At 44.7% G+C, this 25,788-nt stretch overlaps 1 protein-coding gene across 1 annotated transcript; it reads left to right on the top strand.

Moving 5' to 3' along the window:
* Positions 1-72: 72 nt before the first annotated feature.
* USP39 (ubiquitin specific peptidase 39) lies at positions 73-22,501 on the top strand. Its single transcript, XM_073653820.1, has 13 exons — positions 73-228; positions 4,261-4,336; positions 4,829-4,923; positions 5,010-5,146; positions 11,532-11,684; positions 11,991-12,216; positions 13,212-13,286; positions 16,353-16,420; positions 17,718-17,906; positions 19,091-19,233; positions 19,493-19,628; positions 20,700-20,786; positions 21,947-22,501. Exons 1-13 carry the CDS (start codon positions 159-161, stop codon positions 21,992-21,994), a joined length of 1,503 nt encoding a protein of 500 aa, XP_073509921.1. The 5' UTR covers positions 73-158; the 3' UTR covers positions 21,995-22,501.
* Positions 22,502-25,788: the final 3,287 nt, after the last annotated feature.

Raw genomic sequence — 25,788 nt, 5'->3', positions numbered from 1 at the left:
CAAAAGTTACACAGAGCGAACCAATGAGAGCCCCGAACTCGTCTGCGTCTCAAACCTCGTTCTAATTCTGCATCTACCAATTAATGATCTCTGTACTAAGGGGGCGGGGCGTTTAGCAGATTCGAGGCTCGGTACGCAAAGGTGGCGGTGTAAGCAGAATGAACGTGGAGAAACGGCTTAAACGTGAAGCGGAGGATAACGTGGAGGAGGAGGTGACGGTTGCTGTAGGTGTGTACGCTGAGATTGTGAACCGGGCTGTAGTTACGTGCGGGTCCCTGACATCTATCTTATCTAAATTAAATCAGCCAATAAGCAATCAGCTTTCATTTTTCTATACTGTTCTGTACATATGTAAGCTGACCTGTGATTGGTTGTTCTGGACCTCATGACCTCTGATGTGATAAACAGCATGGCTGCTTACACTGTCACCCTTTACTGTGGGGGCAACGTGGGCTACAGGTGGGAAACCTACTGCGGACTTTAGGAGCTGAGTAATGAGAGCCCCCATAACCCTTCTAAGTGAAGACCACTACTATTCTGGCCATAATTTCTGGTCACTTTAAAAAGCCCATTATATTCTAGGCCTTTGATAATGGAGCTTGATTTACCTGCCGGGTTCCCTTAAACCGTCAGTCTCAGATCTGTGGGGGGCTGACACTCGCCCACCTAAATCTCCAACATCACTAGATATAAACATTGAACGATGCTGACCAGCCCCTATTCAATCTCTGTGCAATGTCTACATCCAGCCGCCAGGGGCTTTTCACCCCCCAACACTCTGTTACTAATGACCTATCCTCAGGCTAACTAACACATTAAAGCTGCACTCTGTAACGCTATAATATGCAAACATGGAATATATCAACTTGGAACAGCATTGCTGCTCTAGAAAAAAAGTTAAAACGAAGATACTTGGCGCATAAATTGGTCAATTCATGTGAGCCCAATAGCCAGAGACAATGCGACCTTTTTTGCTGGGACCTATCGTAATATGATTCCTCTCCGAGGTTGAAGCCTACATTTATATGGGAAGATAGGATCCTGCTGTGATTAAAGCCGCTATAGGTTGATGGGTGGAGTGCTCGGTCAGAGAGCCTGTGTATACAAATATCAAAGGCTGACCGTCTCTTCCAAACAGAAAAATTGTAAGCTTTCAGCCCAAGAGAGGATTCAAATTAGGATAGGTCGCCTTGTCATTGGCTATTTGGCACACATGAATTGACCAATTTATGCACGAAGTATCTTCATTTTACCTTTTTTTTTTTCCTAGAGCAGCAATTTAATTCCAATTTTATATATTTCATGTTTACATATTATAGCGTGACATTGTGCAACTTTATTTGTTAGTTAGAACTGTTCACATCAGTTTTCTGTTTGGAAGTGACGGTCAGTCTTTCATATTTATATTCTTAGGATAAATCATGCATATTAGATGCCTGGACAACCCCTTTAAGAGTGAATATCTATTGACAAAGAATGGCTTCTATGTTCAATAGGTTCTCAAGTTACTGTTCTACACAGTTATTTTGTTGTTGTTTTTTTCTCTTTTGTAGATTGCTCTATTCCATCCAAGCAATCCAATCTGCTCCCCTATTTACATACCTGTTTACCTGTTGTTTTTTTGTGTTTGGTTTTAAAGGGACAGTCATCAGGCTTTTAGACTCTCAACAAGCGTCCTCTACAAGAGCTTCTCACTAAATTACAATATCATCAAAAAAGTTAACTTATTTCAGTTCTTCAATACAAAAAGTGAAACTCATATATTATATAGAGTCATTACAAACAGAGTGATCTATTTCAAGTGTTTATTTCTGTTAATGTTGATGATTATAGCTTACAGCCAATGAAAACATAAGTCATTATCTCAGTAAATTAGAATAATTAACAAAAAACACCTGCAAAGGCTTCCTAAGGGTTTAAAAAGGGCCCTTAGTCTGTTTCAGTAGTCTCCACAATTATGGGGAAGACTGCTGACTTGACAAATGTCCTGAAGGCAGTCATTGACACACTCCACAAGAGCTGATGCCGGTGTGGCGGCCCCTGTACACACAGCGGCGTGACTTCAGTCTTACCATTCACTGTTGTAAGAAATAAATAAATGAAAAATTCCAACGTGACAATTTTTTTGCAGTGTATTTTTTTCCTATTAATAAACTTTAAAGTAGCATTGGGGACGTTAATTATGTTTCTAGTATTAGCTGCTCTAGGAACTTGGAGAAATATTATATCTTTATGAGGCATCTCTGTTAATAAGCACTTGGGGCTTAAGAATATCTTAGGGGGTCATGGTGGTTTACAAGCCAGATTGGAGAGCTGGACAGCCACTTACCAGCCCTGCAGGGAAAATGCCAGGCAGGAAGAATCTGCTGATTGCCAGGTCGCTCAGAACATTAGTGGTGACTTTTAAATACGGGTTGTTTGAGATGAAACATCCCCTTTAATTTAAAGGGGAAAATCCAGTTAAAATAATCTTGTGATGTGTCATAGATACATGTGTGTAGATGACATTGGTGAGGTCTGTAAACTTGGACCATCACTAATTTCCAGAAAGTAATGGATGGCTATAGAGATATATACTGCTCCAAAAAATAAAGGGAACACTTAAACAACAGAATATAACTCCAATTAAATCAAGCTTCTGTGAAATCAAACTGTCCACTTAGGAAGCAACACTGATTGACAATCAATTTCACATGCTGTTGTGCAAATGGAATAGACAATAGATGGAAATTATTGGCAATTATCAAGACACCCTCAATAAAGGAGTGGTTCTGCAGGTGGGGACCACAGACCACATCTCAGTACCAATGCTTTCTGGCTGATGTTTTGGTCACTTTTGAATGTTGGTTGTGCTTTCACACTCGTGGTAGCATGAGACGGACTCTACAACCCACAGAAGTTGCTCAGGTAGTGCAGCTCATCCAGGATGGCACATCAATGCGAGCTGTGGCAAGAAGGTTTGCTGTGTCTGTCAGCGTAGTGTCCAGAGGCTGGAGACGCTACCAGGAGACAGGCCAGTACACCAGGAGATGTGGAGGGGGCCGTAGGAGGGCAACAACCCAGCAGCAGGACCACTACCTCCGCCTTTGTGCAAGGAGGAACAGGAGGAGCACTGCCAGAGCCCTGCAAAATGACCTGCAGCAGGCCACAAATGTGCATGTGTCTGCACAAATGGTTAGAAACCGATTCAATGAGGGTGGTATGAGGGCCCGACGTCCACAGATGGGGGTTGTGCTCACAGCCCAACACCGTGCAGGACGCTTGGCATTTTCCACAGAACACCAGGATTGGCAAAGTCGCCACTGGCGCCCTGTGCTCTTCACAGATGAAAGCAGGTTCACACTGAGCACATGTGACAGACGTGACAGAGTCTGGAGACGCTGTGGAGAGCGATCTGCTGCCTGCAACATCCTTCAGCATGACCGGTTTGGCAGTGGGTCAGTAATGGTGTGGGGTTGGCATTTCTTTGGAGGGCCGCACAGCCCTCCATGTGCTCGCCAGGGGTAGCCTGACTGCCATTAGGTACTGAGATGAGATCCTCAGACCCCTTGTGAGACCATACGCTGTTGTGGTTGGCCCTGGGTTCCTCCTAATGCAGGACAATGCCAAACCTCATGTGGCTAGAGTGTGTCAGCAGTTCCTGCAAGATGAAGGCATTGAAGCTATGGACTGGCCCGCCCGTTCCCCAGACCTGAATCCGATTGAGCTCATCTGGGACATCATGTCTCGCTCCATCCACCAACGTCACGTTGCACCACACACTGTCCAGGAGTTGGCGGATGCTTTAGTCCAGGTCTGGGAGGAGATCCCACAGGAGACCATCCGCAACCTCATCAGGAGCATGCCCAGGAGTTGTAGGGAGGTCATACAGGCACGTGGAGGCCACACACAATACTGAGCCTCATTTTGACTTGTTTTAAGGACATTACATCAAAGTTGGATCAGCCTGTAGTGTGTTCTTCCCCTTTAATTTTGGGGGTGACTCCAAATCCAGGCCTCCATTGGTTAATAAATTTCATTTCCATTGATGATTTTTGGTGATTTTGTTGTCAGCACATTCAACTTTGTACAGAACAAAGTATTCAATGAGAATATTTCATTCATTCAGATCTAGGATGTGTTATTTGAGTGTTCCCTTTATTTTTTTGAGCATTCTGTATATAAAGTTTCCCTGTACAGATTCCTCAGAGATCGTCTTTGATTTCTCTAATACTTTGTTCTGGACATGAACAGTAAATCCCTGTGCATTATATCTTTCAGTTAAACCCAAGTACAGTCGTAATGAGGCCAAGGATCGGCGCAGCAGGCATTGCCCGTATCTGGACACCATCAACAGGTCAGTATTAGGCTGCACATCCCAGTGCGGTTCGATTTTTCATTCATTTATTTTTTTGTCAATTAATTTTTCTTACGGTAGATTAGATGTATTCAAAGGCCCAGGACTGAGGCCCGGGACACTCACAGCAGGTCCTACTCTGATCCCATTTTGTTGGTCAGGATCGGCCTTTAAAGTCTATAGGGATCCTCAAGACACAGATACTAGTCAGAAGGTTTCTGATGTCTCATGGTTCCTTTTATCAATGTGAATGATATCTTGTGACCTTCCAGGGGTCTTTTCTTGGGGTCTTGGAAGCAAACACAGCCGTTAAGTAAAGAAAAAAAAAAACTTATGCAACTAAGATGTCACCCAATAAAAGAAATAATTTAATTTCTCTCATATAATAAGACACGTGCGATGTGTGACTGGCGCCTAACAATGAGATGAGTGGACTGGTAGAAATGCTCTAGACGTCTCCCGTACCACCTTACTCTCTGGCTCTTCCTACAGGAGTGTCTTGGATTTTGACTTTGAGAAGTTGTGCTCTATTTCCCTGTCCCACATTAATGCCTACGCCTGCCTGGTTTGCGGGAAATACTTCCAGGGTAAGTGACCGGCTGCGGATGATTAGTATCTGACCTGTGGGGGGCAGAGTGCGACCCCCTGACTGCTCTCTCTTCTCTGTCTGCAGGTCGGGGGCTGAAGTCTCATGCATACATCCACAGCGTTCAGTTTAGCCACCACGTTTTCCTAAATCTGCACACCCTAATGTTTTACTGTCTGCCCGACAACTACAAAATCATCGATTCATCACTGGAAGACATTACGGTACGTGGCTGCAATGTTGGGGGGGGAGTTTGTCTCATGGATAGGCTCATTTAATTTGGGGTATCTTATAAAAACATAAGCAAGTTGGTGCTTTAGCAACTTTTATAGTCCACGTCCAGTCTGGATTATTTTGTGCCCCAAGCACAATGGGCCATTTCCATTGAGCGTCCTCCTTCCTATGGAAGCCTGAACCATTCAGAGGATGACTGGCAGGCTTATCCGGCACAAGAACACACATTAAATAATTTTATTGCATTATTTTTTCTTGTATTTTCCTCCTTTCTATCCTTTTAACCTTTCACATTGGGTGCCAATTTATGGAGCTGTCTCAGGAGTCGAGCCTGCACCATACCCGGGAGATAGCGGGAATGGCGATGACCGGAACTTGCTGTTTAAATATGTAATTGCCTCTGGGTCCCAACAGCCCGACCACCCCATGGCATGATTGCAAAGAATCATCATGGTAGCCTGCTGAAGACCCCCATGGCTGCCATGTTAGTCCTCCTGTTACGTCCAGTCTGTGACTCGGCTTTATAGGGGAACAGTGATTTCTGTATTGCTATATATGCAGTAGAACAACCGATCAAAAAATCGCAAGTTCAACTCCTCTAAAAATCCTATAAAATAAAAATAAATTCGTGTTACTCCACCCCCCCCATTATCTTTTCCCAATTTAAAAATTAAGAATAAAAAATATATACATATACAGTACAGACCAAAAGTTTGGACACACCTTCTCATTTAAAGATTTTTCTGTATTTTCATGACTATGAAAATTGTACATTCACACTGAAGGCATCAAAACTATGAATTAACACATGTGGAATTATATACTTAACAAAAAAGTGTGAAACAACAGAAAATATGTCTTATATTCTAGGTTCTTCAAAGTAGCCACCTTTTGCTTTGATGACTGCTTTGCACACTCTTGGCATTCTCTTGATGAGCTTCAAGAGGTAGTCACCGGAAATGGTTTTCACTTCACAGGTGTGCCCTGTCAGGTTTAATAAGTGGGATTTCTTGCCTTATAAATGGGGTTGTGACCATCAGTTGTGTTGTGCAGAAGTCTGGTGGATACACAGCTGATTGTCCTACTGAATACACTGTTAGAATTTGTATTATGGCAAGAAAAAAGCAGCTAAGTAAAGAAAAACGAGTGGCCATCATTACTTTAAGAAATGAACGTCAGTCAGTGTGAAAAATTGGGCAAACTTTGAAAGTGTCCCCAAGTGCAGTTGCAAAAACCATCAAGCGCTACAAAGAAACTGGCTCACATGAGGACCGCCCCAGGAAAGGAAGACCAAGAGTCCCCTCTGCTTCTGAGGATGAGTTTATCTGAGTCACCAGCCTCAGAAATCTCATGTTAACAGCAGTTCAGATTAGAGACCAGGTCAATGCCACACAGAGTTCTAGCAGCAGACACATCTCTACAGCAACTGTTAAGAGGAGACTTTGTGCAGCAGGCCTTCATGGTAAAATAGCTGCTAGGAAACCACTGCTAAGGACAGACAACAAGCAGAAGAGACTTGTTTGGGCTAAAGAACACAAGAAATGGACATTAGACCAGTGGAAATCTGTGCTTTGGTCTGATGAGTCCAAATCTGAGATCTTTGGTTCCAACCACCGTGTCTTTGTGCGACGCAGAAAAGGTGAACGGATGGACTCTACATGCCTGGTTCCCACCGTGAAGCATGGAGGAGGAGGTGTGATGGTGTGGGGGTGCTTTGCTGGTGACACTGTTGGGGATTTATTCAAAATTGAAGGCATACTGAACCAGCATGGCTACCACAGCATCTTGCAGCGGCATGCTATTCCATCCGGTTTGCGTTTAGTTGGACCATCATTTATTTTTCAACAGAACAATGACCCCAAACACACCTCCAGGCTGTGTAAGGGCTATTTGACGAAGGAGAGTGATGGGGTGCTACGCCAGATGACCTGGCCTCCACAGTCACCAGACCTGAACCCAATCGAGATGGTTTGGGGTGAGCTGGACCGCAGAGTGAAGGCAAAAGGGCCAACAAGTGCTAAGCATCTCTGGGAACTCCTTCAAGATTGTTGGAAGACATTTCCGGTGACTACCTCTTGAAGCTCATCAAGAGAATGCCAAGAGTGTGCAAAGCAGTCATCAAAGCAAAAGGTGGCTACTTTGAAGAACCTAGAATATAAGACATATTTTCAGTTGTTTCACACTTTTTTGTTAAGTATATAATTCCACATGTGTTAATTCATAGTTTTGATGCCTTCAGTGTGAATGTACAATTTTCAAAGTCATGAAAAGACAGAAAAATCTTTAAATGAGAAGGTGTGTCCAAACTTTTGGTCTGTACTGTATATCTGATATCGCCGTGTCTAGAAAAGTCCTATCAAGCTATAAAAGTAATAAGCCCTCACGATAAGAAAAAAAGAATAATAATTTTTACCGCACAATGAATGCTGTAAAAAAGAAAAACAATGGCAGAATTCTGCGTATTTTTTTCCCCCCAATTCATCAGACTTGGGATTTTTTTCCCATTTATCAGAACATTATATGGTAAAATTAATGGTTTCATTCAAAAGTACAACTCATCCCACAAAAGGAAAAAAATGCCCTCATACGGCTCCGCCGCCTACTGAGAAATAATAGTAAAAAGTCACAGGACTTGGAAGAAAGGAGAGGGGGGGGGGGTGCAAGAAGGGGTTAAGCAGTGCAGCCCCCAGGGTAGGACGATGCCTATTAGGTTTTTTTGGTGTCAAATATTACAGAATTGTAATGCTTTCTGATAGAAAATTGTAAAATGAATTTGCAAGTAAGATTGACTTTATGAAAAAAAGGAAACATAAAAAAAAACATTTTAATAAAAAAAAAACATTGCATCGAAATATAATGCATACACCCAAGAATAATATAGGAAAGGGTTTCCCAAACTTTTTCTGTTTTGGCCTCATCAACTGTACTGGATGAATGGTCATGTTAAAATTAAAAATATCTGCTGGTGTTCCTTCTATTTGGCTCCTGAACCCAGTTTAACACTCCGCATTAGTCAGTTATATTACAGGGGTGTTCCCATCTCCAAGATCATAGCCCATTATATAGTAGGTATAATAATAATAATAATATTAACAAATCCTTCCAATTAGAAACGTAGTATAGTTCTTCCGATTCGCTATGTCGCTTACCCCATGTGCAGGCAATTGCAGAAGCTTAGGTATCCATGGTTACGACCATTTAACTGACTATCACTGTATTAGTGGTCGGAACCATGGACATAGCGAATCAGAAGAACTATACTACATTTCTAATTGGAGGGATTTTCGAATATTTATTATTATTATTAATAATAATACTAATAATATTATTACACCTACTACATATTGGTATACGATCTTGGAGATGGGAATGCCCCTTTAACTCCATAATGACCAGGCCCGAAAGTGCCCTAATGATCAGTGAATATTTTCTATTTCTGCTTCTCTGCTTTTCAGCAGCCATAACTTTTTTTTTTATTTTGTCACTGACATGGCTACAAGAGGTTTTGTGTGGGACAAATCATATTCATTTTTATTAGTGTTGTTTTGAGGTACAGATAATTTTTTTTTTTTTTTTTTGTGATGCTAATATAGAAACATATATTTTTGTATTTTACTTATTTACATCCTTTACTGTTCACATTTCACACCAAATAACCTGCTCAATAAATTGTTCAGGTTATTGGATACCTAATTAATATGTGTATATTAATAACAATAATTTATTATTATTTTTTTTTCTTTATTGTGCATTTTTCCTTTGTAACTAAAGCATCCATATTAGCCCCAGTTACAGGGGAATACTGAAGCAGCCGTAGGAGCCCCTGTTACAGGGGAATACTGAAGCAGCCGTAGGAGCCCCAGTTACAGGGTAATACTGAAGCAGCTGTAGGAGCCCCTGTTACAGGGGGATACTGAAGCAGCCGTAGGAGCCCCTGTTACAGGGGGATACTGAAGCAGCCGTAGGAGGCCCAGTTACAGGGGAATACTGAAGCAGCCGTAGGAGGCCCAGTTACAGGGGGATACTGAAGCAGCCGTAGGAGCCCCTGTTACAGGGGAATACTGAAGCAGCTGTAGGAGGCCCAGTTACAGGGGGATACTGAAGCAGCCGTAGGAGCCCCTGTTACAGGGGAATACTGAAGCAGCTGTAGGAGCCCCTGTTACAGGGGAATACTGAAGCAGCTGTAGGAGCCCCAGTCACGGGGGGGGATACTGAAGCAGCCGTAGGAGCCCCAGTCACATGGGGGATACTGAAGCAGCCGTAGGAGCCCCAGTCACGGGGGGGATACTGAAGCAGCCGTAGGAGCCCCAGTCACGGGGGGATACTGAAGCAGCCGTAGGAGCCCCAGTCACGGGGGGGATACTGAAGCAGCCGTAGGAGCCCCAGTCACGGGGGGATACTGAAGCAGCCGTAGAAGCCCCAGTCACAGGGGAATACTGAAGTAGCTGTAGGAGCCCCAGGCACGGGGGAATACTGAAGCAGCTGTAGGAGGCCCAGTTACAGGGGGATACTGAAGCAGCCGTAGGAGCCCCTGTTACAGGGGAATACTGAAGCAGCTGTCGGAGGCCCAGTTACAGGGGGATACTGAAGCAGCCATAGGAGCCCCTGTTACAGGGGAATACTGAAGCAGCCGTAGGAGCCCCAGTTACAGGGGTATACTGAAGCAGCCGTAGGAGCCCCAGTCACGGGGGGGATACTGAAGCAGCCGTAGGAGCCCCAGTCACATGGGGGATACTGAAGCAGCCGTAGGAGCCCCAGTCACATGGGGGATACTGAAGCAGCCGTAGGAGCCCCAGTCACGGGGGAATACTGAAGCAGCCGTAGGACCCCAGTCACGGGGGGATACTGAAGCAGCCGTAGGAGCCCCAGTCACGGGGGGATACTGAAGCAGCCGTAGGAGCCCCAGTCACGGGGGGATACTGAAGCAGCCGTAGGAGCCCCAGTCACGGGGGGATACTGAAGCAGCCGTAGGAGCCCCAGTCACGGGGGGATACTGAAGCAGCCGTAGGAGCCCCAGTCACGGGGGGATACTGAAGCAGCCGTAGGAGCCCCAGTCACGGGGGGATACTGAAGCAGCCGTAGGAGCCCCAGTCACGGGGGGATACTGAAGCAGCCGTAGGAGCCCCAGTCACGGGGGGATACTGAAGCAGCTGTAGGAGCCCCAGTCACGGGGGGATACTGAAGCAGCCGTAGGAGCCCCAGTCACGGGGGGGATACTGAAGCAGCCGTAGGAGCCCCAGTCACGGGGGGGATACTGAAGCAGCCGTAGGAGCCCCAGTCACCGGGGGGATACTGAAGCAGCCGTAGGAGCCCCAGTCACGGGGGGATACTGTAGCAGCCGTAGGAGCCCCAGTCACGGGGGAATACTGAAGTAGCTGTAGGAGGCCCAGGCACGGGGGAATACTGAAGTAGCTGTAGGAGCCCCAGTCACAGGGGAATACTGAAGTAGCTGTAGGAGCCCCAGTCACAGGGGAATACTGAAGTAGCTGTAGGAGCCCCAGTCACAGGGGAATACTGAAGTAGCTGTAGGAGCCCCAGTCACAGGGGAATACTGAAGTAGCTGTAGGAGCCCCAGGCACGGGGGAATACTGAAGTAGCTGTAGGAGCCCCAGGCACGGGGGAATACTGAAGTAGCCGTAGGAGCCCCAGTTACAGGGGAATACTGAAGTAGCCGTAGGAGCCCCAGTTACAGGGGAGTACTGAAGTAGCCGTAGGAGCCCCAGTCACAGGGGAATACTGAAGTAGTCGTAGGAGCCCCAGTCACAGGGGAATACCACCCCCTGCTGTGCCCCACGTCACTGACAGAGTTGATAGGACCAAGTAGCTCTGACAGCCAGGCACATCACCTGCTCCTTCTAGATTGCAGGCACTTTAACCCCCTGAGCCGTAGGTTTACAGCACCTGACCTCCCCACCTCCAACACTCCTATAACCAGGGGGTGTTTCACAGTTTGAGGAGCACTACAATAGAGTAAAATGGATAAGCCGCGGACAACATTTATCAACAGGATAGATGACAAATGTATGATAACTGGGTCACAAGAACGAGGGTCCCATCTCTCCATGTGTGACCTCGCTTAATCAACCTATGGAAGCTGAGGTCAGACACGCTGTCCACCTTTACCTTACACCCATAGAAGTATGCATGTGCTTTGCTGCTCCATTCACACTGCAATCGGAGATCCTTGTTCTCGTGATCATTGGTGGTCCCAGCTAATCCACCACCCCTTCCCCTAGTGATCATACATTTATTTACTGCCTATCCTCATGCTACCATTTTACCTTGACTCCTAGATGACCAGAAGTGATCTTTTGCCAAAGCCCTTGGCTCCCACTCCTCCATGATCTGTGCATCACTTTTTCCTTTCTTCCTCAGTACGTATTGAAGCCAACATTCACCAAAGCTCAAATCAGTCATCTGGACAAACAAGCCAAGTTGTCCCGGGCGTACGATGGCACCACCTACCTACCGGGCATTGTGGGGCTCAACAACATCAAAGCTAATGACTACGCCAATGCCGTACTGCAGGTGAGTCTGTGACATCATGACTGATGAGCTAACGCTTGTTAGGGCATGCTGGGAGTTGTAGTTATGAAAGAACAGGAGAGCCAACATTTCTAGACCTTGGTATAGAGTTATCAAATGAAGAAGGAGCCTGTTATCAGGATCAGTGAGTGATAAAGGAGACCCCTCCACAGGAGTTATCCAGCTCCCCTCCATTTTTCCACTAAAAAAATACATAAATGGCTGTCACAGTTGATGCTCTGGTCACTGTTACATCAGCTGCCACTTTTTTTGACCCTTTTTAATTTATGTTTTGTATATCTATTCTAGGCATTATCCAATGTTCCCCCGCTGAGGAACTACTTTTTGGAGGAAGAAAACTACCGTGGAATTCATCGCCCTCCAGGGGACATAATGTTCCTCTTGGTGCAGAGGTTCGGAGAGCTGATGCGTAAATTGTGGAACCCCAGAAACTTTAAGGCGCACGTGTCCCCACATGAGATGCTGCAGGCCGTGGTCCTCTGTAGCAAGAAGAACTTTCAGATCACTAAGCAGGGTGGGTCCGGAGCGCCTGAGGCGGCGGCTTCTGTGGGTCGGGAGCGCCTGAGGCGGCGGCTGCTGTGGGTCGGGAGCGCCTGAGGCGGCGGCTGCTGTGGGTCGGGAGCGCCGAGGCGGCGGCTGCTGTGGGTCGGGAGCGCCGAGGCGGCAGCTGTTGTTGGTCGGGAGCGCCTGAGGCGGCGGCTGTTGTTGGTCGGGAGCGCCTGAGGCGGCGGCTGCTGTGGGTCGGGAGCGCCTGAGGCGGCGGCTGCTGTGGGTCGGGAGCGCCTGAGGCGGCGGCTGCTGTGAGTCGGGAGCGCCTGAGGCGGCGGCTGCTGTGGGTCGGGAGCGCCTGAGGCGGCGGCTGCTGTGGGTCGGGAGCGCCTGAGGCGGCGGCTGCTGTGGGTCGGGAGCGCCTGAGGCGGCGGCTGCTGTGGGTCGGGAGCGCCGAGGCGGCGGCTGCTGTGGGTCTGGAGCACCGAGGCGGCGGCTGCTGTGGGTCGGGAGCGCCTGAGGCGGCGGCTGTTGTTGGTCGGGAGCGCCTGAGGCGGCGGCTGCTGTGGGTCGGGAGCGCCTGAGGCGGCGGCTGCTGTGGGTCGGGAGCGCCTGAGGCGGCGGCTGCTGTGGGTCGGGAGCGGCTGTGGGTCCGGAGCGCTTGCGGCGGCTGCTGTGGGTCCAAAGTGGCTGTGGGTCTGGAGCGCCGGCTAATCTCATCAGAACAGAGCTATGTGCGTCCGCTGTGTGCCTAGGCAACATGTGCCGCTCTGAGTAACTTGCACCGCGCCACTGTGCCATGTGCGCTCTGACACTTTTGAGGGCACCTGCGTGGGTGCCATCATTTTATTATTCTTGAACGGTGTGTAGACTGCACAGCACCCTAAGACGCTCCTGTCCTCTACATTAAATGTAACACAGGATGGTTCGGGCTGTGCCCGGGCTCCGGAGCCTTTAGTGTTCAGCCTTTGCAATCTGAGTCTTACATGTCTCCTTACTTATTGTTTCTGTGTTTTCTAGGTGATGGCGTCGACTTTCTTTCCTGGTTCCTAAATGCTTTGAACTCTGCTCTCGGTGGCACCAAAAAAAAGAGAAGTAAGTAAATACCCTTCGTACAATTGGGAAGGGAATGTAATTTGGCTGGAGGACACATCCCAGGATCCAGATGGACCACCTGGTGGCAATAATTTTTTTGTGGTGTTTATTAACCCCTTCATGACATGGCCAATTTCTGTTGTTGCATTTTAGTTTTTTCCTCCCCTTCTTCCCAGAGCCATAACGCTTTACTATTTTTATTTTCATATAGCCATTGGGAGGGCTTGTTTTTTGCGGGATGAGTTGTATGCACCATTCATTTTACCACGTAGTGTACTGGAAAACGGGGAAAAAAAAATTCAAGTGGGGAAAAATTGTGGCAAATAATGCACACTTCTGACATTGTTTTTTGTGAATTGTTTTTACGGTGTACATTTTGTGGCAAAAGTGACCTCATAATATGATTCTGCTCATCAGTATGATTGCGTTGTCCAGTTTTGTTTTTTTTTATCAAAAAAACATTTTGTGGGTTGTGTCACCACTTCCGAGATCCGTAACGATTTTATTTTTCTACCGATGGAGCTGTGTGAGGGCTTATTTTTTTTTTACAGGACAAGACAACGTTTTTATTGATGGCATTTTGAGATAGATATGACGTTAGATTGCTTGTTAGAGTGTTTTTGTGGGATCGCGGCGACCAAAAAATCCCCATAATTTTGATGTTATTGATATTATTTTTTTTTTCCCATTTACGGTGTTTACTGATCAGGCTAATTATTTTTATATTTTGATAGATTGGACTTTCCTGAACGCAGCGATATCACATGTATTTTTTTCATACATTTATTTTTAATGGGGGAAAAGTACGGTGATTTAAACTTTCATGTTTTTGTTTTTTTTTAAGGAAAATTTTCTTATTTTTTAAAACTTTTTCTTTATGTATACTTATCACTGTTCTTGTTAGTCCCCGTAGGGGACTTGAAGCTGCAGTATTGCTGCATATAGAAGAAATCACGGTCTCCTTTGAAGCCCGGCCACAGGCTGGGTATCAAAGGAGCTCCGTAATGACAAGCACAGGGGTCTTCAGCGGACCGCCGGCTGATATGATAACCCATCGTCTACCCGCGATCGTGTCACGATGGGCGCATGGAATGAAACACCTCCATGCCGCCACGTTTTAAGTTTGACAACGGCATTTAACAGGTTAACAATCACAGGCTCCACTCCACCTGTGATTGTTATAGGCTGGTCCTGTCTGTAACACACAGCCATGACCTGCCGCATATGGGATGAGCCCGCTCCATACACTCACTTCCGACTTGCACTGTACATGTACGGCGGATGTCTTGAATGGGTTAAAGAGAACCTGTCATATCCAAAAATCTTATTTACCTGTAGATTTAGGGTTATAATTCTGCCTGCTTTACTTTAGCAGCGGCTACAGGGAGAAAACAAGCTTGTATCCTCCCTGCAGCTGCTTGCTTCCAGTCATCGAGGCGGTGCTCTCTACACAGTGAGCGCACTGTTATCACTCCCCAGCACATTGATTGACATTTTGCTCTGCAGTGCGTGTGACTGTGTGCAGAGCTGGCTGTCAATCAATATACCGGGGACAGAATACAACGTTCTCACTGTATAGCAGGCGGAGACTAAACACTGTACAGTGCCTGGATGCGAGCGGCTGCAGGGAGGATATAATATAATTTTCTCCTTGTTTGCCGAGGGATTTAAAGCTACATACCTGCAGAGTAACCCTATATCTGCAGCAAAATACTCTTTCAGGACATGACCAGTTCCCTTTAATAAATATGAAGGTTCCTGTTATCTGACTAGTGAAAAAAAGGCTATTATTGTCCATCCCTGGCCAAAAGCGAACATCTGGTGATCCATAGGGGTTGTCGTATGGACTCTTTGTGCAGTACAAGTACTGTAGTATATTCTGACAACCCTGCCCGGCACCTATCTTGTAACTAGAGAGAACTAAACCACATATTGATTTGTTGGTGAATCTTGTAACAATTTTTTTCTCTTAAAATATGGCAGAAATGTGCGTCGTTCAATATGATCCTCATTTTCCAAAGTAGTATTTTATGACCCGCATGATGGTGGATTCTTCCTACATCTAATAACTGCTGCTGGCAGGGATCATCAGACTCTGTGACTTCTTCCTCCTCACATTACACCCCCCGCTGTGGGGGTCTCGGATCATTCTCGCGTCCACCATCACTTCCCCTTACATTCATATTACCCGGGTGATTAGGACTCTTGTCGGGAGACTTCATGCTGACATCCATCCCCGGCCCAGTGAGACGCAGCCATTTTTTTTTGCACACTTCGTGGCCCTTCAGACCGCAGGTTATCTTACAAATGAGTGATTGAGCAGAGAAGGACATTTTCCTCTTTATCTCGGATGCAAACTGGTTTGTCGTCCGATGACGAGTAAGTGTGCTAGTCACGAGCTGAGGACTGATGCCACAACACGACATAAACTTTATTAAAGGGTTATTCTCATCTTCGTAGATGAATAGTGCTTGAAAAAAAATGCACTTTTGCAATTTACTGCTTGTCAAAATTTGTAACCATTCTTAAGATATTAACATTTTTCTTTTTTGTTTTTAGCTTGTTGCCTTGGAGACCGACCACTCCTTCTGACTAGCTTGTAAGCACTGCTTTGTAGCTGGCCTAGATTAGGAGGTAACTGCTCACTCCAAAGACACTGTCTAGTTTCAAAACTGCTTACAAGGTCAATAGAAAAGAGTTTGTAAGCACTGCGCATGTAAGGTGGTCGGTCTCCAAGGCAGCGAGCTGTAATCAAAAGTGTTCATATTTCGACAACGGCTAAGAATTTTAACAAACGGTAAATTGCAAAAAGACTTCTATTTACAAGCATTATCCAACAATGCCCATTTATGAAGCTGGGAATGCGCCTTTAATAAAGTTTATGATACGTTCAGTTTAAGATACACCTTTTAAAATAAGTTCAAAGACAAAACGGTGGACGTTAGAAGAAAGCGGTCATGTTGTTCTAGTATCTTACGACGACCTAGAATGCAATGATGCTTTAGTTTTATATTGCTTTCACTCACTAAATGTACTCAATTCTGTATGTATTTCTAATTTTTACAGCCATTGTGACGGACGTATTCCAGGGATCGATGCGGATTTTCACCAAGAAGCTGCCACATCCTGATCTTGTGAGAGTTAAAAAAAATTGAGTATTGTATATAAGGATCATAGAAACGCAACCCAGAATCTAAGTGAAGGTGATAGAAAGAAGCTCTGGCTGCCATTCACACAGGACTTTTTCCATCTTGCATAATTATACCACTGTCTGGGCTGGAAAAACCCTTTAATTTATCAAACTAGTGACCACTTATCCAGTGGTGATAACTATTAGATCTGTGTGCGTCCCACTACGATCACCAGAATACCCTCTTATTCCCCTAGCGGCATAATCATCAAAGAGGCGTTTGGTGGAGCAGCAGGGCACGAGGATGTCAAAGTGTGAGGGTCCCCTGCTGCAGACCCTCTCCCTGTCAGCCAGAATGACACGTGGGTCATTCATATATGAGATCGACAGCCACGTAGATTAATGGCTTCCATGCTGTTCTACATTTACCCTGCAGGGGAGCTGTCTGGGAAAATCAGCTATTTCCTGGGGGAATGTGTGATAATCATCTTGTCTGGGACATGCTCCATTATACAAGGGGGGCATAACGAGGTGCACACTATACAATTACACCTTTATTATAGAACAAAGAACATTATAACAAGGAAAGAAAATTAAAAACACATGTGCAGAAAGTGTATATTCACATCCAAAGGGGTCACCCCAGACCACCTACCCAGATAAGTGGCAAACTAAGCGTAAAATATTATAATGGTAAAGTGAAATGATCACAGCACCTAATACAATATACCGGTCCCCTACATAAGAGGTGGTATGAAAAAAATATAGCCCCATGGGAGTAAAATATACAATAACCACTTTACTCATCCAAAAAAAGTGCAACAAATAAGGTGCAATAAGTATCTCGTCCGTCAGTAAGGTGCATCCTCGTGGTAGGCTATTAGTCGAATCCTGGTGTTTGCACTTTGATGGATGATATATTTTAATTATTGCACTTTTTTGGATGAGCAAAGTGGTTATTAGATATTATAGTCCCACGGGGGGGTTATATTTTGGTGTTTTTTTTTCAATACCACCTTTACCGTAGTAAACTGTTGTATTGTATTAGGTGCTGTGATCATTTTACGCTACTATTCTAATATTTTGCGCTTGGTTTGCTATTTGTGCCTGGGTAGGGGTTTGGGGTCTACCTAATATAATGGGTGACCCGTTTGCCTTCCTTTTTTTCTTATACGTTGCATTATAATAAAGATATAATGTGGGCAACTTGTGCTCCCTTCTGTCTTTGGTTGTTTGCGGAGGGGCCGTCAGTGAGGAGACCAGCCCCATTAGCTTCCATAACTGGTGTCTTCTGCCCGCAGCCATCAGAGGAGAAGGAGGCGCTACTAGAAAACGAGGAGTACCAGGAGAAAACGTTGGAGTCGCCCTTTATGTACCTGACTCTGGACCTTCCCACTGCCCCTCTCTACAAGGATGAGAAGGAGCAGCTCATCATCCCCCAAGTGCCGCTCTTCAGTATTCTGGCCAAGTTTAATGGCATCACAGAAAAGGTACAGCAACAACTGGCGACTTACTCTATTGTTTGTAGGCTGTCAATCAGCAGCCGGAGCAACAGAGGTCATGATTACACAGACACCCTGCTTCCACAACACTGGTCACTCTTAAAGGGGCCATATAGGTTAAGAGAAAAACATAAAAAGTGAAAGTAGATGAAATTCTAAGACTTTTCTCCAAGACATGTCATTAGCAAATCAGAGAATTTCCCTCAGTATTACAGGGATGTAGGTTTTACTTTCACTTTAACAGAGTACAAAATCTGGTGAGATTCTCTGCCCTGGGAGATACCAACTGTGAGGGGGGAGCTGATTCTATACAGCATCTGAATGGTAAATGGGGCCCTTTGCTCAGATCTGGTAGCAATTAGGCAGTTTTACTGTTTTGTTGACCCTTTGGCCCATAAAATATAATGGGAAAATCAATTTATCTATTTTCTCATAGATTTATAAGAGAGAATCGCAAACAAGGTGAATTATTAATTAACTATTGCATCTCAAAGTGCAGCAAATCAGGAAAATGTAAATTGGACAAAACATTTTCTCCAAAAGGGAGCCTGATACAGAATATTGTTGTTGATCAGCCATGTAATAAGATGTGTCTTTGTAAAGGGGTAGAGTAGAGCTGCTTCTAAGGAGGAGGACATAGCTGCTTCTAAGGAGGAGGACATAGCTGCTTCTAAGGAGGAGGACATAGCTGCCTCTAAAGGGTTATTCTGCAAAAGAAGTAATCGAGGGTTAACCCGAGTGTCTCACTACATACACACAAGGGTGGCTGTGACAAAATTGACCTCAATTGCTGTTTCAGGTCTTCTCTTCCTTCCGCTCCATAATACACAGGGATCCATCTTACATTGCCTCTTTATAATATTAGGTGTGAAGTAAGAGACGGCAACACACATCTTCCCTGTATTTCCATACTGCACACTACCACTCCCTGCCCCCCCATTAGAGAGTTGTATCCTCCAGCTCAGAAGGAACACAGCAGAGCCCAACTTCAGACTTTCTTAAATGGTCAGTGCTATTATCAGGAGATGATAACGTGTCAGCAATGTGTTTACAGAGGAGCAAACACCTTGCTTGCTTTTTGAGCAGTGTTATATATTTCTTCATTCTCTACTCTTGTATGTTGTTCCTTTAAATCCTGGACGGTCGCTTAATAATCCAGCATGTCTTTGCAGGAGTACAAGACCTACAAGGAGAACTTCCTGAAGCGTTTCCAGCTCACCAAGCTGCCTCCATACCTGATATTCTGTATAAAGCGTTTTACCAAGAACAACTTTTTTGTGGAGAAAAACCCAACTATAGTGAATTTCCCCATCACGTGAGTACATCGCACCATATGGTGGGGTGGTCTTTTACTAATGATTGGGTGATTGCTCATTCATTGCACAGGTGGACTCTGATTGATCACCGCAGACCATATTGGGGTCTTGTGTGTATATTATACCACAAGGAATATCTCCATTGAATCACTGCTGCCGTTTTATTAGGAATCTCAATGTAAAAAGGATATTTCTGGGTTTTGGTGATTTCCAATGTTGGATTTGGCTTTATTTTACGCCTTTGTTTTGTTTTCCTAGGAACGTGGATCTACGGGAGTATCTGGCAGACGAATGTCAGACTCAGCACAAGAACACGACTTATGATCTTATAGCAAACATAGTGCATGATGGGAAACCCAACGAAGGCTCATACCGGATCCATGTTCTCCACCATGTGCGTATACTGTGACTATCACGTTCACAGTGTCATATTGTCATCATTTGTAAAAGACATACCTTATTAGCACCACGGCTTGTGCAACCAAGGTTTCCATAGAGGTCACCACAACAGATTAAACTTCCATAGAAAAACATTAAAGGGAATCTGTCAGCAGGTTTTTGCTATGTAATCTGAGCGCAGCATAATGTAGGGGCTGAGACCCTGATTCCAGCAATGTATCACTTAGTTTACTGGGTGCAACAGTTGTGATAGGATCCCAGTTTTCTCTGCTGTAGCTCTAGCGGAGCTCGGAATGCTGAGCTGTATATAATCCCGCCCACACCACTGATTGGCTTCTTTCTGTCAACATACAGTGTACAAAGAAAGCAGCCAATCAGTGTTGGGGGCAGGGTTGTACCAGGAGGCACAAGACACCTAGTCCTCAAGTGATATTCTCCTGCTGATTAAACAATGGTTGTATTGAAACCGTAAAACACAGCCGCATAAGTGGCACATCTCTGGAATCAGGGTCTTTGCTCCAACATCATGTTGCTCTCATATTACATAACAAAAACTGCTGACAGATTCACTTTAAGAAAAAAATTCCAAGTATGGTGGAAAAAAAATTCTACCATAGCTTTTTGGGGGTTTTGTGCAGTGAGTGAAAACTACTTAATAATATGATCCTTGGTGTCAGAAGAATTATATATAAGTGGTTTTAAAATATTTAAACAAAAATTGGCTTAAGTTGCAATATTCTGAGACCTATAGTTGTTATTTTTCCGTGGACCTGTGTAAGCACTTGCTTTTTGTGTGCCGAGCAGATGTTTTTGGGCTATGTACAACTTTTTGGAAGAAGATGGGACTAACAAAAACCGGCAATTTGTCTTTTATTTTTTTACACGGTTTATGGTAAAGATTAATTAATATTCCATATTGATATAGAGTGTATTTTTAGCTGCCAGGTGACAGTTATCTTGTAAGATGCCCCTCTGCCCTTTATTCAGCTTTGTTGCGTAGCGTTAATTAGAGTGAACCGTACGGTTATTCAGTATCTGGATAACTTATTCCATCCTCTGTGTTTAGGGCACCGGGAAATGGTATGAACTGCAGGACTTGCAAGTCACAGACATCCTGCCGCAGATGATCACCCTGTCAGAGGCCTACATACAGGTATGTGTTTTACATTTGTGCGCGGTCACATTGACGAGGTCGTGTCCTTCAGATGTGGAGAGGTCGCCTTGTGTCTGAGTTATGTCGGCGGAATGTGACTCCGTTATCTGAAGAGACTTGAGGAATCGGTACTTCAGGCTGAGATGTTTGAGTTTGGTCCTTTTCTATATCAATAGCGCAAATAGTTGAGTAATAGGTCTTTGCAAAGTGCTTGTAAAAACAGGTCACTTTTTGCAATTTACCTCTTATTAAAAATCAACTTCCTCTAGAATTGTGGGATATTTAATTTTAGAGTTTATTGCTCATTGTGTAGGTCACCATCCATCCTTAGTATCCAGTTTTCTGGGTTAGACGTGCCTATACAACTTGCAAGTGCCATTCTCCGTGCTCCTTTTGACGCTACATTGAATAGCTTGCATTTTGGATCAGTGGCTCGGCCATGCCGTCGGCCCTTACTATCGATCTTCAAGAGCGTACCATTCCCTGGGAGGCAGAAAAGCGGTGCGCGCCTGAATAACAAACTTGAGACGTTCCCTTTAATGAAGCGTGCCCCATTTTTATTTTTCTGGACTTTCGCATGCTTTAAAGAGGTTGTCCAGCCTTGGAGTACAAGTCTGCAGTTAGTCTATATTATTGCAGACTTGTGCATCCTTAGTGTCTGTGCTGAAAGAAGATGGGCGCGTGACTGCAAGTTTGTGACTTGCATACGTGCAGTCACATGCCGACTAGACGTACGCATTGAGCAAGGCTGGACACGTCTAGTCAGACTATGGCTATAAGTATGCAAATCACATACCTGCAGTCATGTGACTGCCTTCTCCCAAAATCTGAGAATCCTGACCACGCGCTGTGAAGACCTGCAGTCACTTAGTGACTGCAGAACTTGTACCCCATGGCCAGACAACCCCTTTAAACCATTGAAATGTACAAATCCAGGCATCAGCAATCTTCAGCACTGGCCTGTTGTCAGACTACAACTCCCAGCTTTCCATGATGGCCATAGGCTGCCAGAGCATGATGTAAGTTGTAGTTTCACAGCAGCTGGAGTGTTAAAGGTTGTAAGTCCCTGTCCTCGATCCCGCTTCATCAGATGGAAATCGTACACTGTTCTGCTGTCACAGACGGCTCCTTGTTAAAGAACAGTCATTTCTCATCTACAGATCTGGAAGCGACGTGAAGATGGTGAACAGAACCAGGACGGAGCGTAAAACGTGCACATCTACTGTACAACTATGGAGGTGTAAGGAGAGGAAGAGCGAGAAGCTGAAATATTCTGTCAGGTGCACCCCCTTCCCCTACACATCCACCTCTCCTCTGCTGCCAGGGGTTTAAAGAAAGAAATGAACCAATTTTCAGTGCTGGATGTGGCGGACCTCCTCATGACCTCCGGGTTGTCTCTCAGCACTTGCGTTACTTGCTGTTGAGCGGAAGCGGGAACATCTTCAGGACGCTGCTTGGTTTCCAGTGGCGTGGCTGAAATATTATTCATCAAGGAATCTAAACTATTCCCTAATGAGTTAATACAGTAGGAAACGCCTGAATTCATCTCTTTGGATAATGGAGGAGGGGTGCGCTGTCCTTATTGTCCCACCATAGATGAGCCGAGGTGATTCCCGTGCACCGTGTGACTGTATATATTTATATTAAGTGTCTAGGAGGAGACATGGTCACGTTATATTTTTTGTTGTTTTGAACATTAAACCTGTTTTCTTCCAGTCTTTTTTTTTTTTGTCGTGTAATCCCTCTTCTTTCCTTCCGGTTCTTGCTTTCCCTCTATGCCCGCCTCCCTCTTCCTTGATTGACAGCTCTGGCTTTAGAGGAGTGAGAAGATAGATGGAAAACAAGTAGGTTAAAAGGTGCAATGAGCTGTTTTAGCCATGTTTTGGGGTGCACCGAGCAAGCGTTTTGTCAGCTCAAAATGACTGTTCAAACCAAGCACAGACTCCCTTTTAATTCTAACCTGACTGGATTAAGAGAATAATTAATGGATGATCTACAGGCACAATATGAATTTACCCTCCTTATAGCTGTTCTTTCTGTTGTAGTTTAGGTATGTGAATAACAAGAAATGGGATCATATCTGTATAAAATCACAAAAAGAAGTCATAATTACTAATAATACTAGGGCAGGGCTCACACACCGATTCTCAGCAGCATGGGAGAGGTGAGGATACAAATGCACGCACCCCTGTCATCCACGGTGTGGGGATGCTTGGTATTGTACTTGCACATACAGGTGCTTCTCACTAAATTAGAATATCATCAAAAAAGTTAATTTATTTCAGTTTTTCAATACAAAAAGTGAAATTCATAGAGTCATTACAAACAGAGTGATCTATTTCAAGTGTTTATTTCTGTTAATGTTGATGATTATGGCTTACAGCCAGTGAAAACACAAAAGTCATTATCTCAGTAAATTAGAATACGTTATAACAGCTTGAAAAATGTTTATAAAATCCGAAATGTCCTACTGAAATGTCTGTTCAGTAAATGCCCTCAATACTTGGTCGGGCTCCTTTTGCATCAATTACTGCATCAATGCGGCGTGGCATGGAGGCGATCAGCCTGTGGCACTGCTGAGGTGTTATGGAAGTCCAGGTTGCTTTGATAGCAGCCTTCAGCTCGTCTGCATTGTTGGGTCTGGTGTCTCTCATCTTCCTCTTGACAATACCCCATAGATTCTCTATAATAGATTCTCCATGGAGTTAAGGTCAGGCGAGTTTGCTGCCAATCAAGCACAGTGATACTGTTGTTTATAAACCTGGTATTGGTACTTTTGGCAGTGTGGACAGGAGCCAAGTCCTGCTGGAGAATGACATTTCCATCTCCAAAAAGCTTGTCGGCAGAGGGAAGCATGAAGTGCTCTAAAATGTCCTGGTAGACGGCTGCGCTTTGGTCTTGATAAAACACAGTGGACCTACACCAGCAGATGACATGGCTCCCCAAACCATCACTTTTTGTGGAAACTTCACACTAGACCTCCAGCAGCTTGGATTGTGGCCTCTCCACTCTTCCTCCAGACTCTGGGACCTTGTGGAGTGTGTCAATGACTGCCTTCTGGACATCTGTCAAGTCAGCAGTATTCTCCATGATTGTGGAGCCTACTGAAACAGACTAAGGGATTTTTTAAAACACTTAGGAAGCCTTTGCAGGTGTTTTTTGTTAATTGTAATTTACTGAGATAATGACTTTTGTGTGTTCATTGGCTGTAAGCCATAATCATAAACATTAACAGAAATAAACACTTGAAATAGATCAGTCTGTGTGTAATAACTCTATATAATATATGAGTTTCACTTTTTGTATTGAAAAACTGAAATAAATTAACTTTTTGATGATATTCTAATTTAGTGAGATGCACATGTAGATGAGGCTTCTGCAGTGTGCTGCTATATATCATGCACCATGGCGGCGCACATCCCATTACTGACACCCATACTATTAGATCAGGTGGGTCTCCGAGCCCCTACCAAGTACGCTACACACAGCACTGATCTTACAAGACCAAATTGCACCCTGTAAAAATGAAAAAACGAGTAGCTGCATTTTCTTATATTGGCTCCATAGAAAGGATATGCTAGAAAAGAGGCCCGAAAGATGCAGGATTATTGTTACTCTGATTTTATGCAGTACTGCACAAGGTAAAGGATTTAAACATCCGGGTGCTGCGGTCCGGCCGCGGGCATCCTGACCCAAACTTAGTCTCATATATGCCTAGGAAGCTGTGAGAGAGGAAGGCATCTGACTTAAAGGGAACCTGTCACCTGCAGATAAACAGCGTTCCAATGCTAGTCGGCCACCTTACTGAAAGTGCGACTGCCAGGAGAAAGTGAACTTATTTCTTCCTGGGAGGCACCGGCTTTCAGTCATGGGCGAATGCATGGATCGGTTACATCAGTGACGTAACTAGAGTTCGATTGGCCTCTTTGTAAAATTTAGACCTGGGCCCCCCCTGCATTTTAATTAGGGCCCATGTAGCATTCTAGATCCTATAAAGACATGTGTGTCCACCCCCCCATGTAATAATGTTCTCTGTCCTGGCTTTTTCCTGTACTAATAAAATAATGTTCCCCTTCCAGTATTTATGTCCTTCATTCTCTGCCCCTTCCAGTATTTATGTCCTTCATTCTGAGCCTTATACTATAACAACGCCCCCCATCATGTGCCCCTTCTATTCGTCTCCAGACTTTTTTTTAAAAAGAAACGATTCTTTTTACTTTTCTATTTTCTCCCGGTGGCTGCTCTTTCAGTAAGGCGGCCAGGCAGTATTGTAATGCAGATTAACCCCATATCTGCAGGTAAATGGTGTTTTCTGAGCTGACCGGTTCCCTTTAAGAACCCTTACATATTAGACTAAGTGGGATCAGCCGACTGTTAGAATGTATATGGGAACCCCTTGCTTCTACCATGACTGGTGATGTTGGGGGAGAGAAAGATCCAGACGTTCTTCAGTGGCTGATCCTTTTATTTGTTGAGGAGATAAGCTGAGGACTCTTGCAGCGACTCTGAGAACACAAGTGCGAGGCTAAGCTTTCCTGAGGATGGGAGAGATGGCTGTCTTCTGAACGATCATTTGGCCGACAGCCAATGTGCATGAGGGTCATGAGTCAGATGTTGGTGCATGAGGGTCATGAGTCAGATGTTGGTGCATGAGGGTCATGAGTCAGATGTTGGTGCGGAGAAGAGAGCGAAGGTCAGGACTGCTCACTGCTAACTCATCCTCCAGCCGGACATGTGCTGTGATACACTAAGGCTGTGGAAGTTTATATAGTCCAAAATTGTTCATGTAAATCTATTGCAAAAATACATTTTTAGCTTAAAAAAAAAACCCAATGTATTTAAGTAAAGACCATGTCCTAAACCTATAAAAGAAGTGTGATCTGATTACTATGAAGACATCAGAGAGGAGACTGATCGTATTGAAGAGATTAGTCGTTTATTGAGTTATCAGTTGGAGCCGTTCTCACAAAGGTTTGGGTAAAAATGATTTGAAAGCAGGATG

Source organism: Phyllobates terribilis, unplaced genomic scaffold, assembly GCF_046119375.1.
Source record: "Phyllobates terribilis strain yellow unplaced genomic scaffold, ASM4611937v1 Scaffold_11__3_contigs__length_659146591, whole genome shotgun sequence".
NCBI lineage: Eukaryota > Metazoa > Chordata > Amphibia > Anura > Dendrobatidae > Phyllobates > Phyllobates terribilis.
This window is presented reverse-complemented; position numbering and strand designations above follow the sequence as displayed.

Coding starts and splice junctions, on each gene's coding strand:
- USP39 (XM_073653820.1), top strand. CDS start 159: ATGAACGTGGAGAAACGGCTTAAACGTGAAGCGGAGGATAACGTGGAG. Junction 5,147..11,531: donor CATCACTGGAAGACATTACG/GTACGTGGCTGC, acceptor TTTCTTCCTCAG/TACGTATTGAAGCCAACATT. Junction 11,685..11,990: donor ACGCCAATGCCGTACTGCAG/GTGAGTCTGTGA, acceptor TATCTATTCTAG/GCATTATCCAATGTTCCCCC.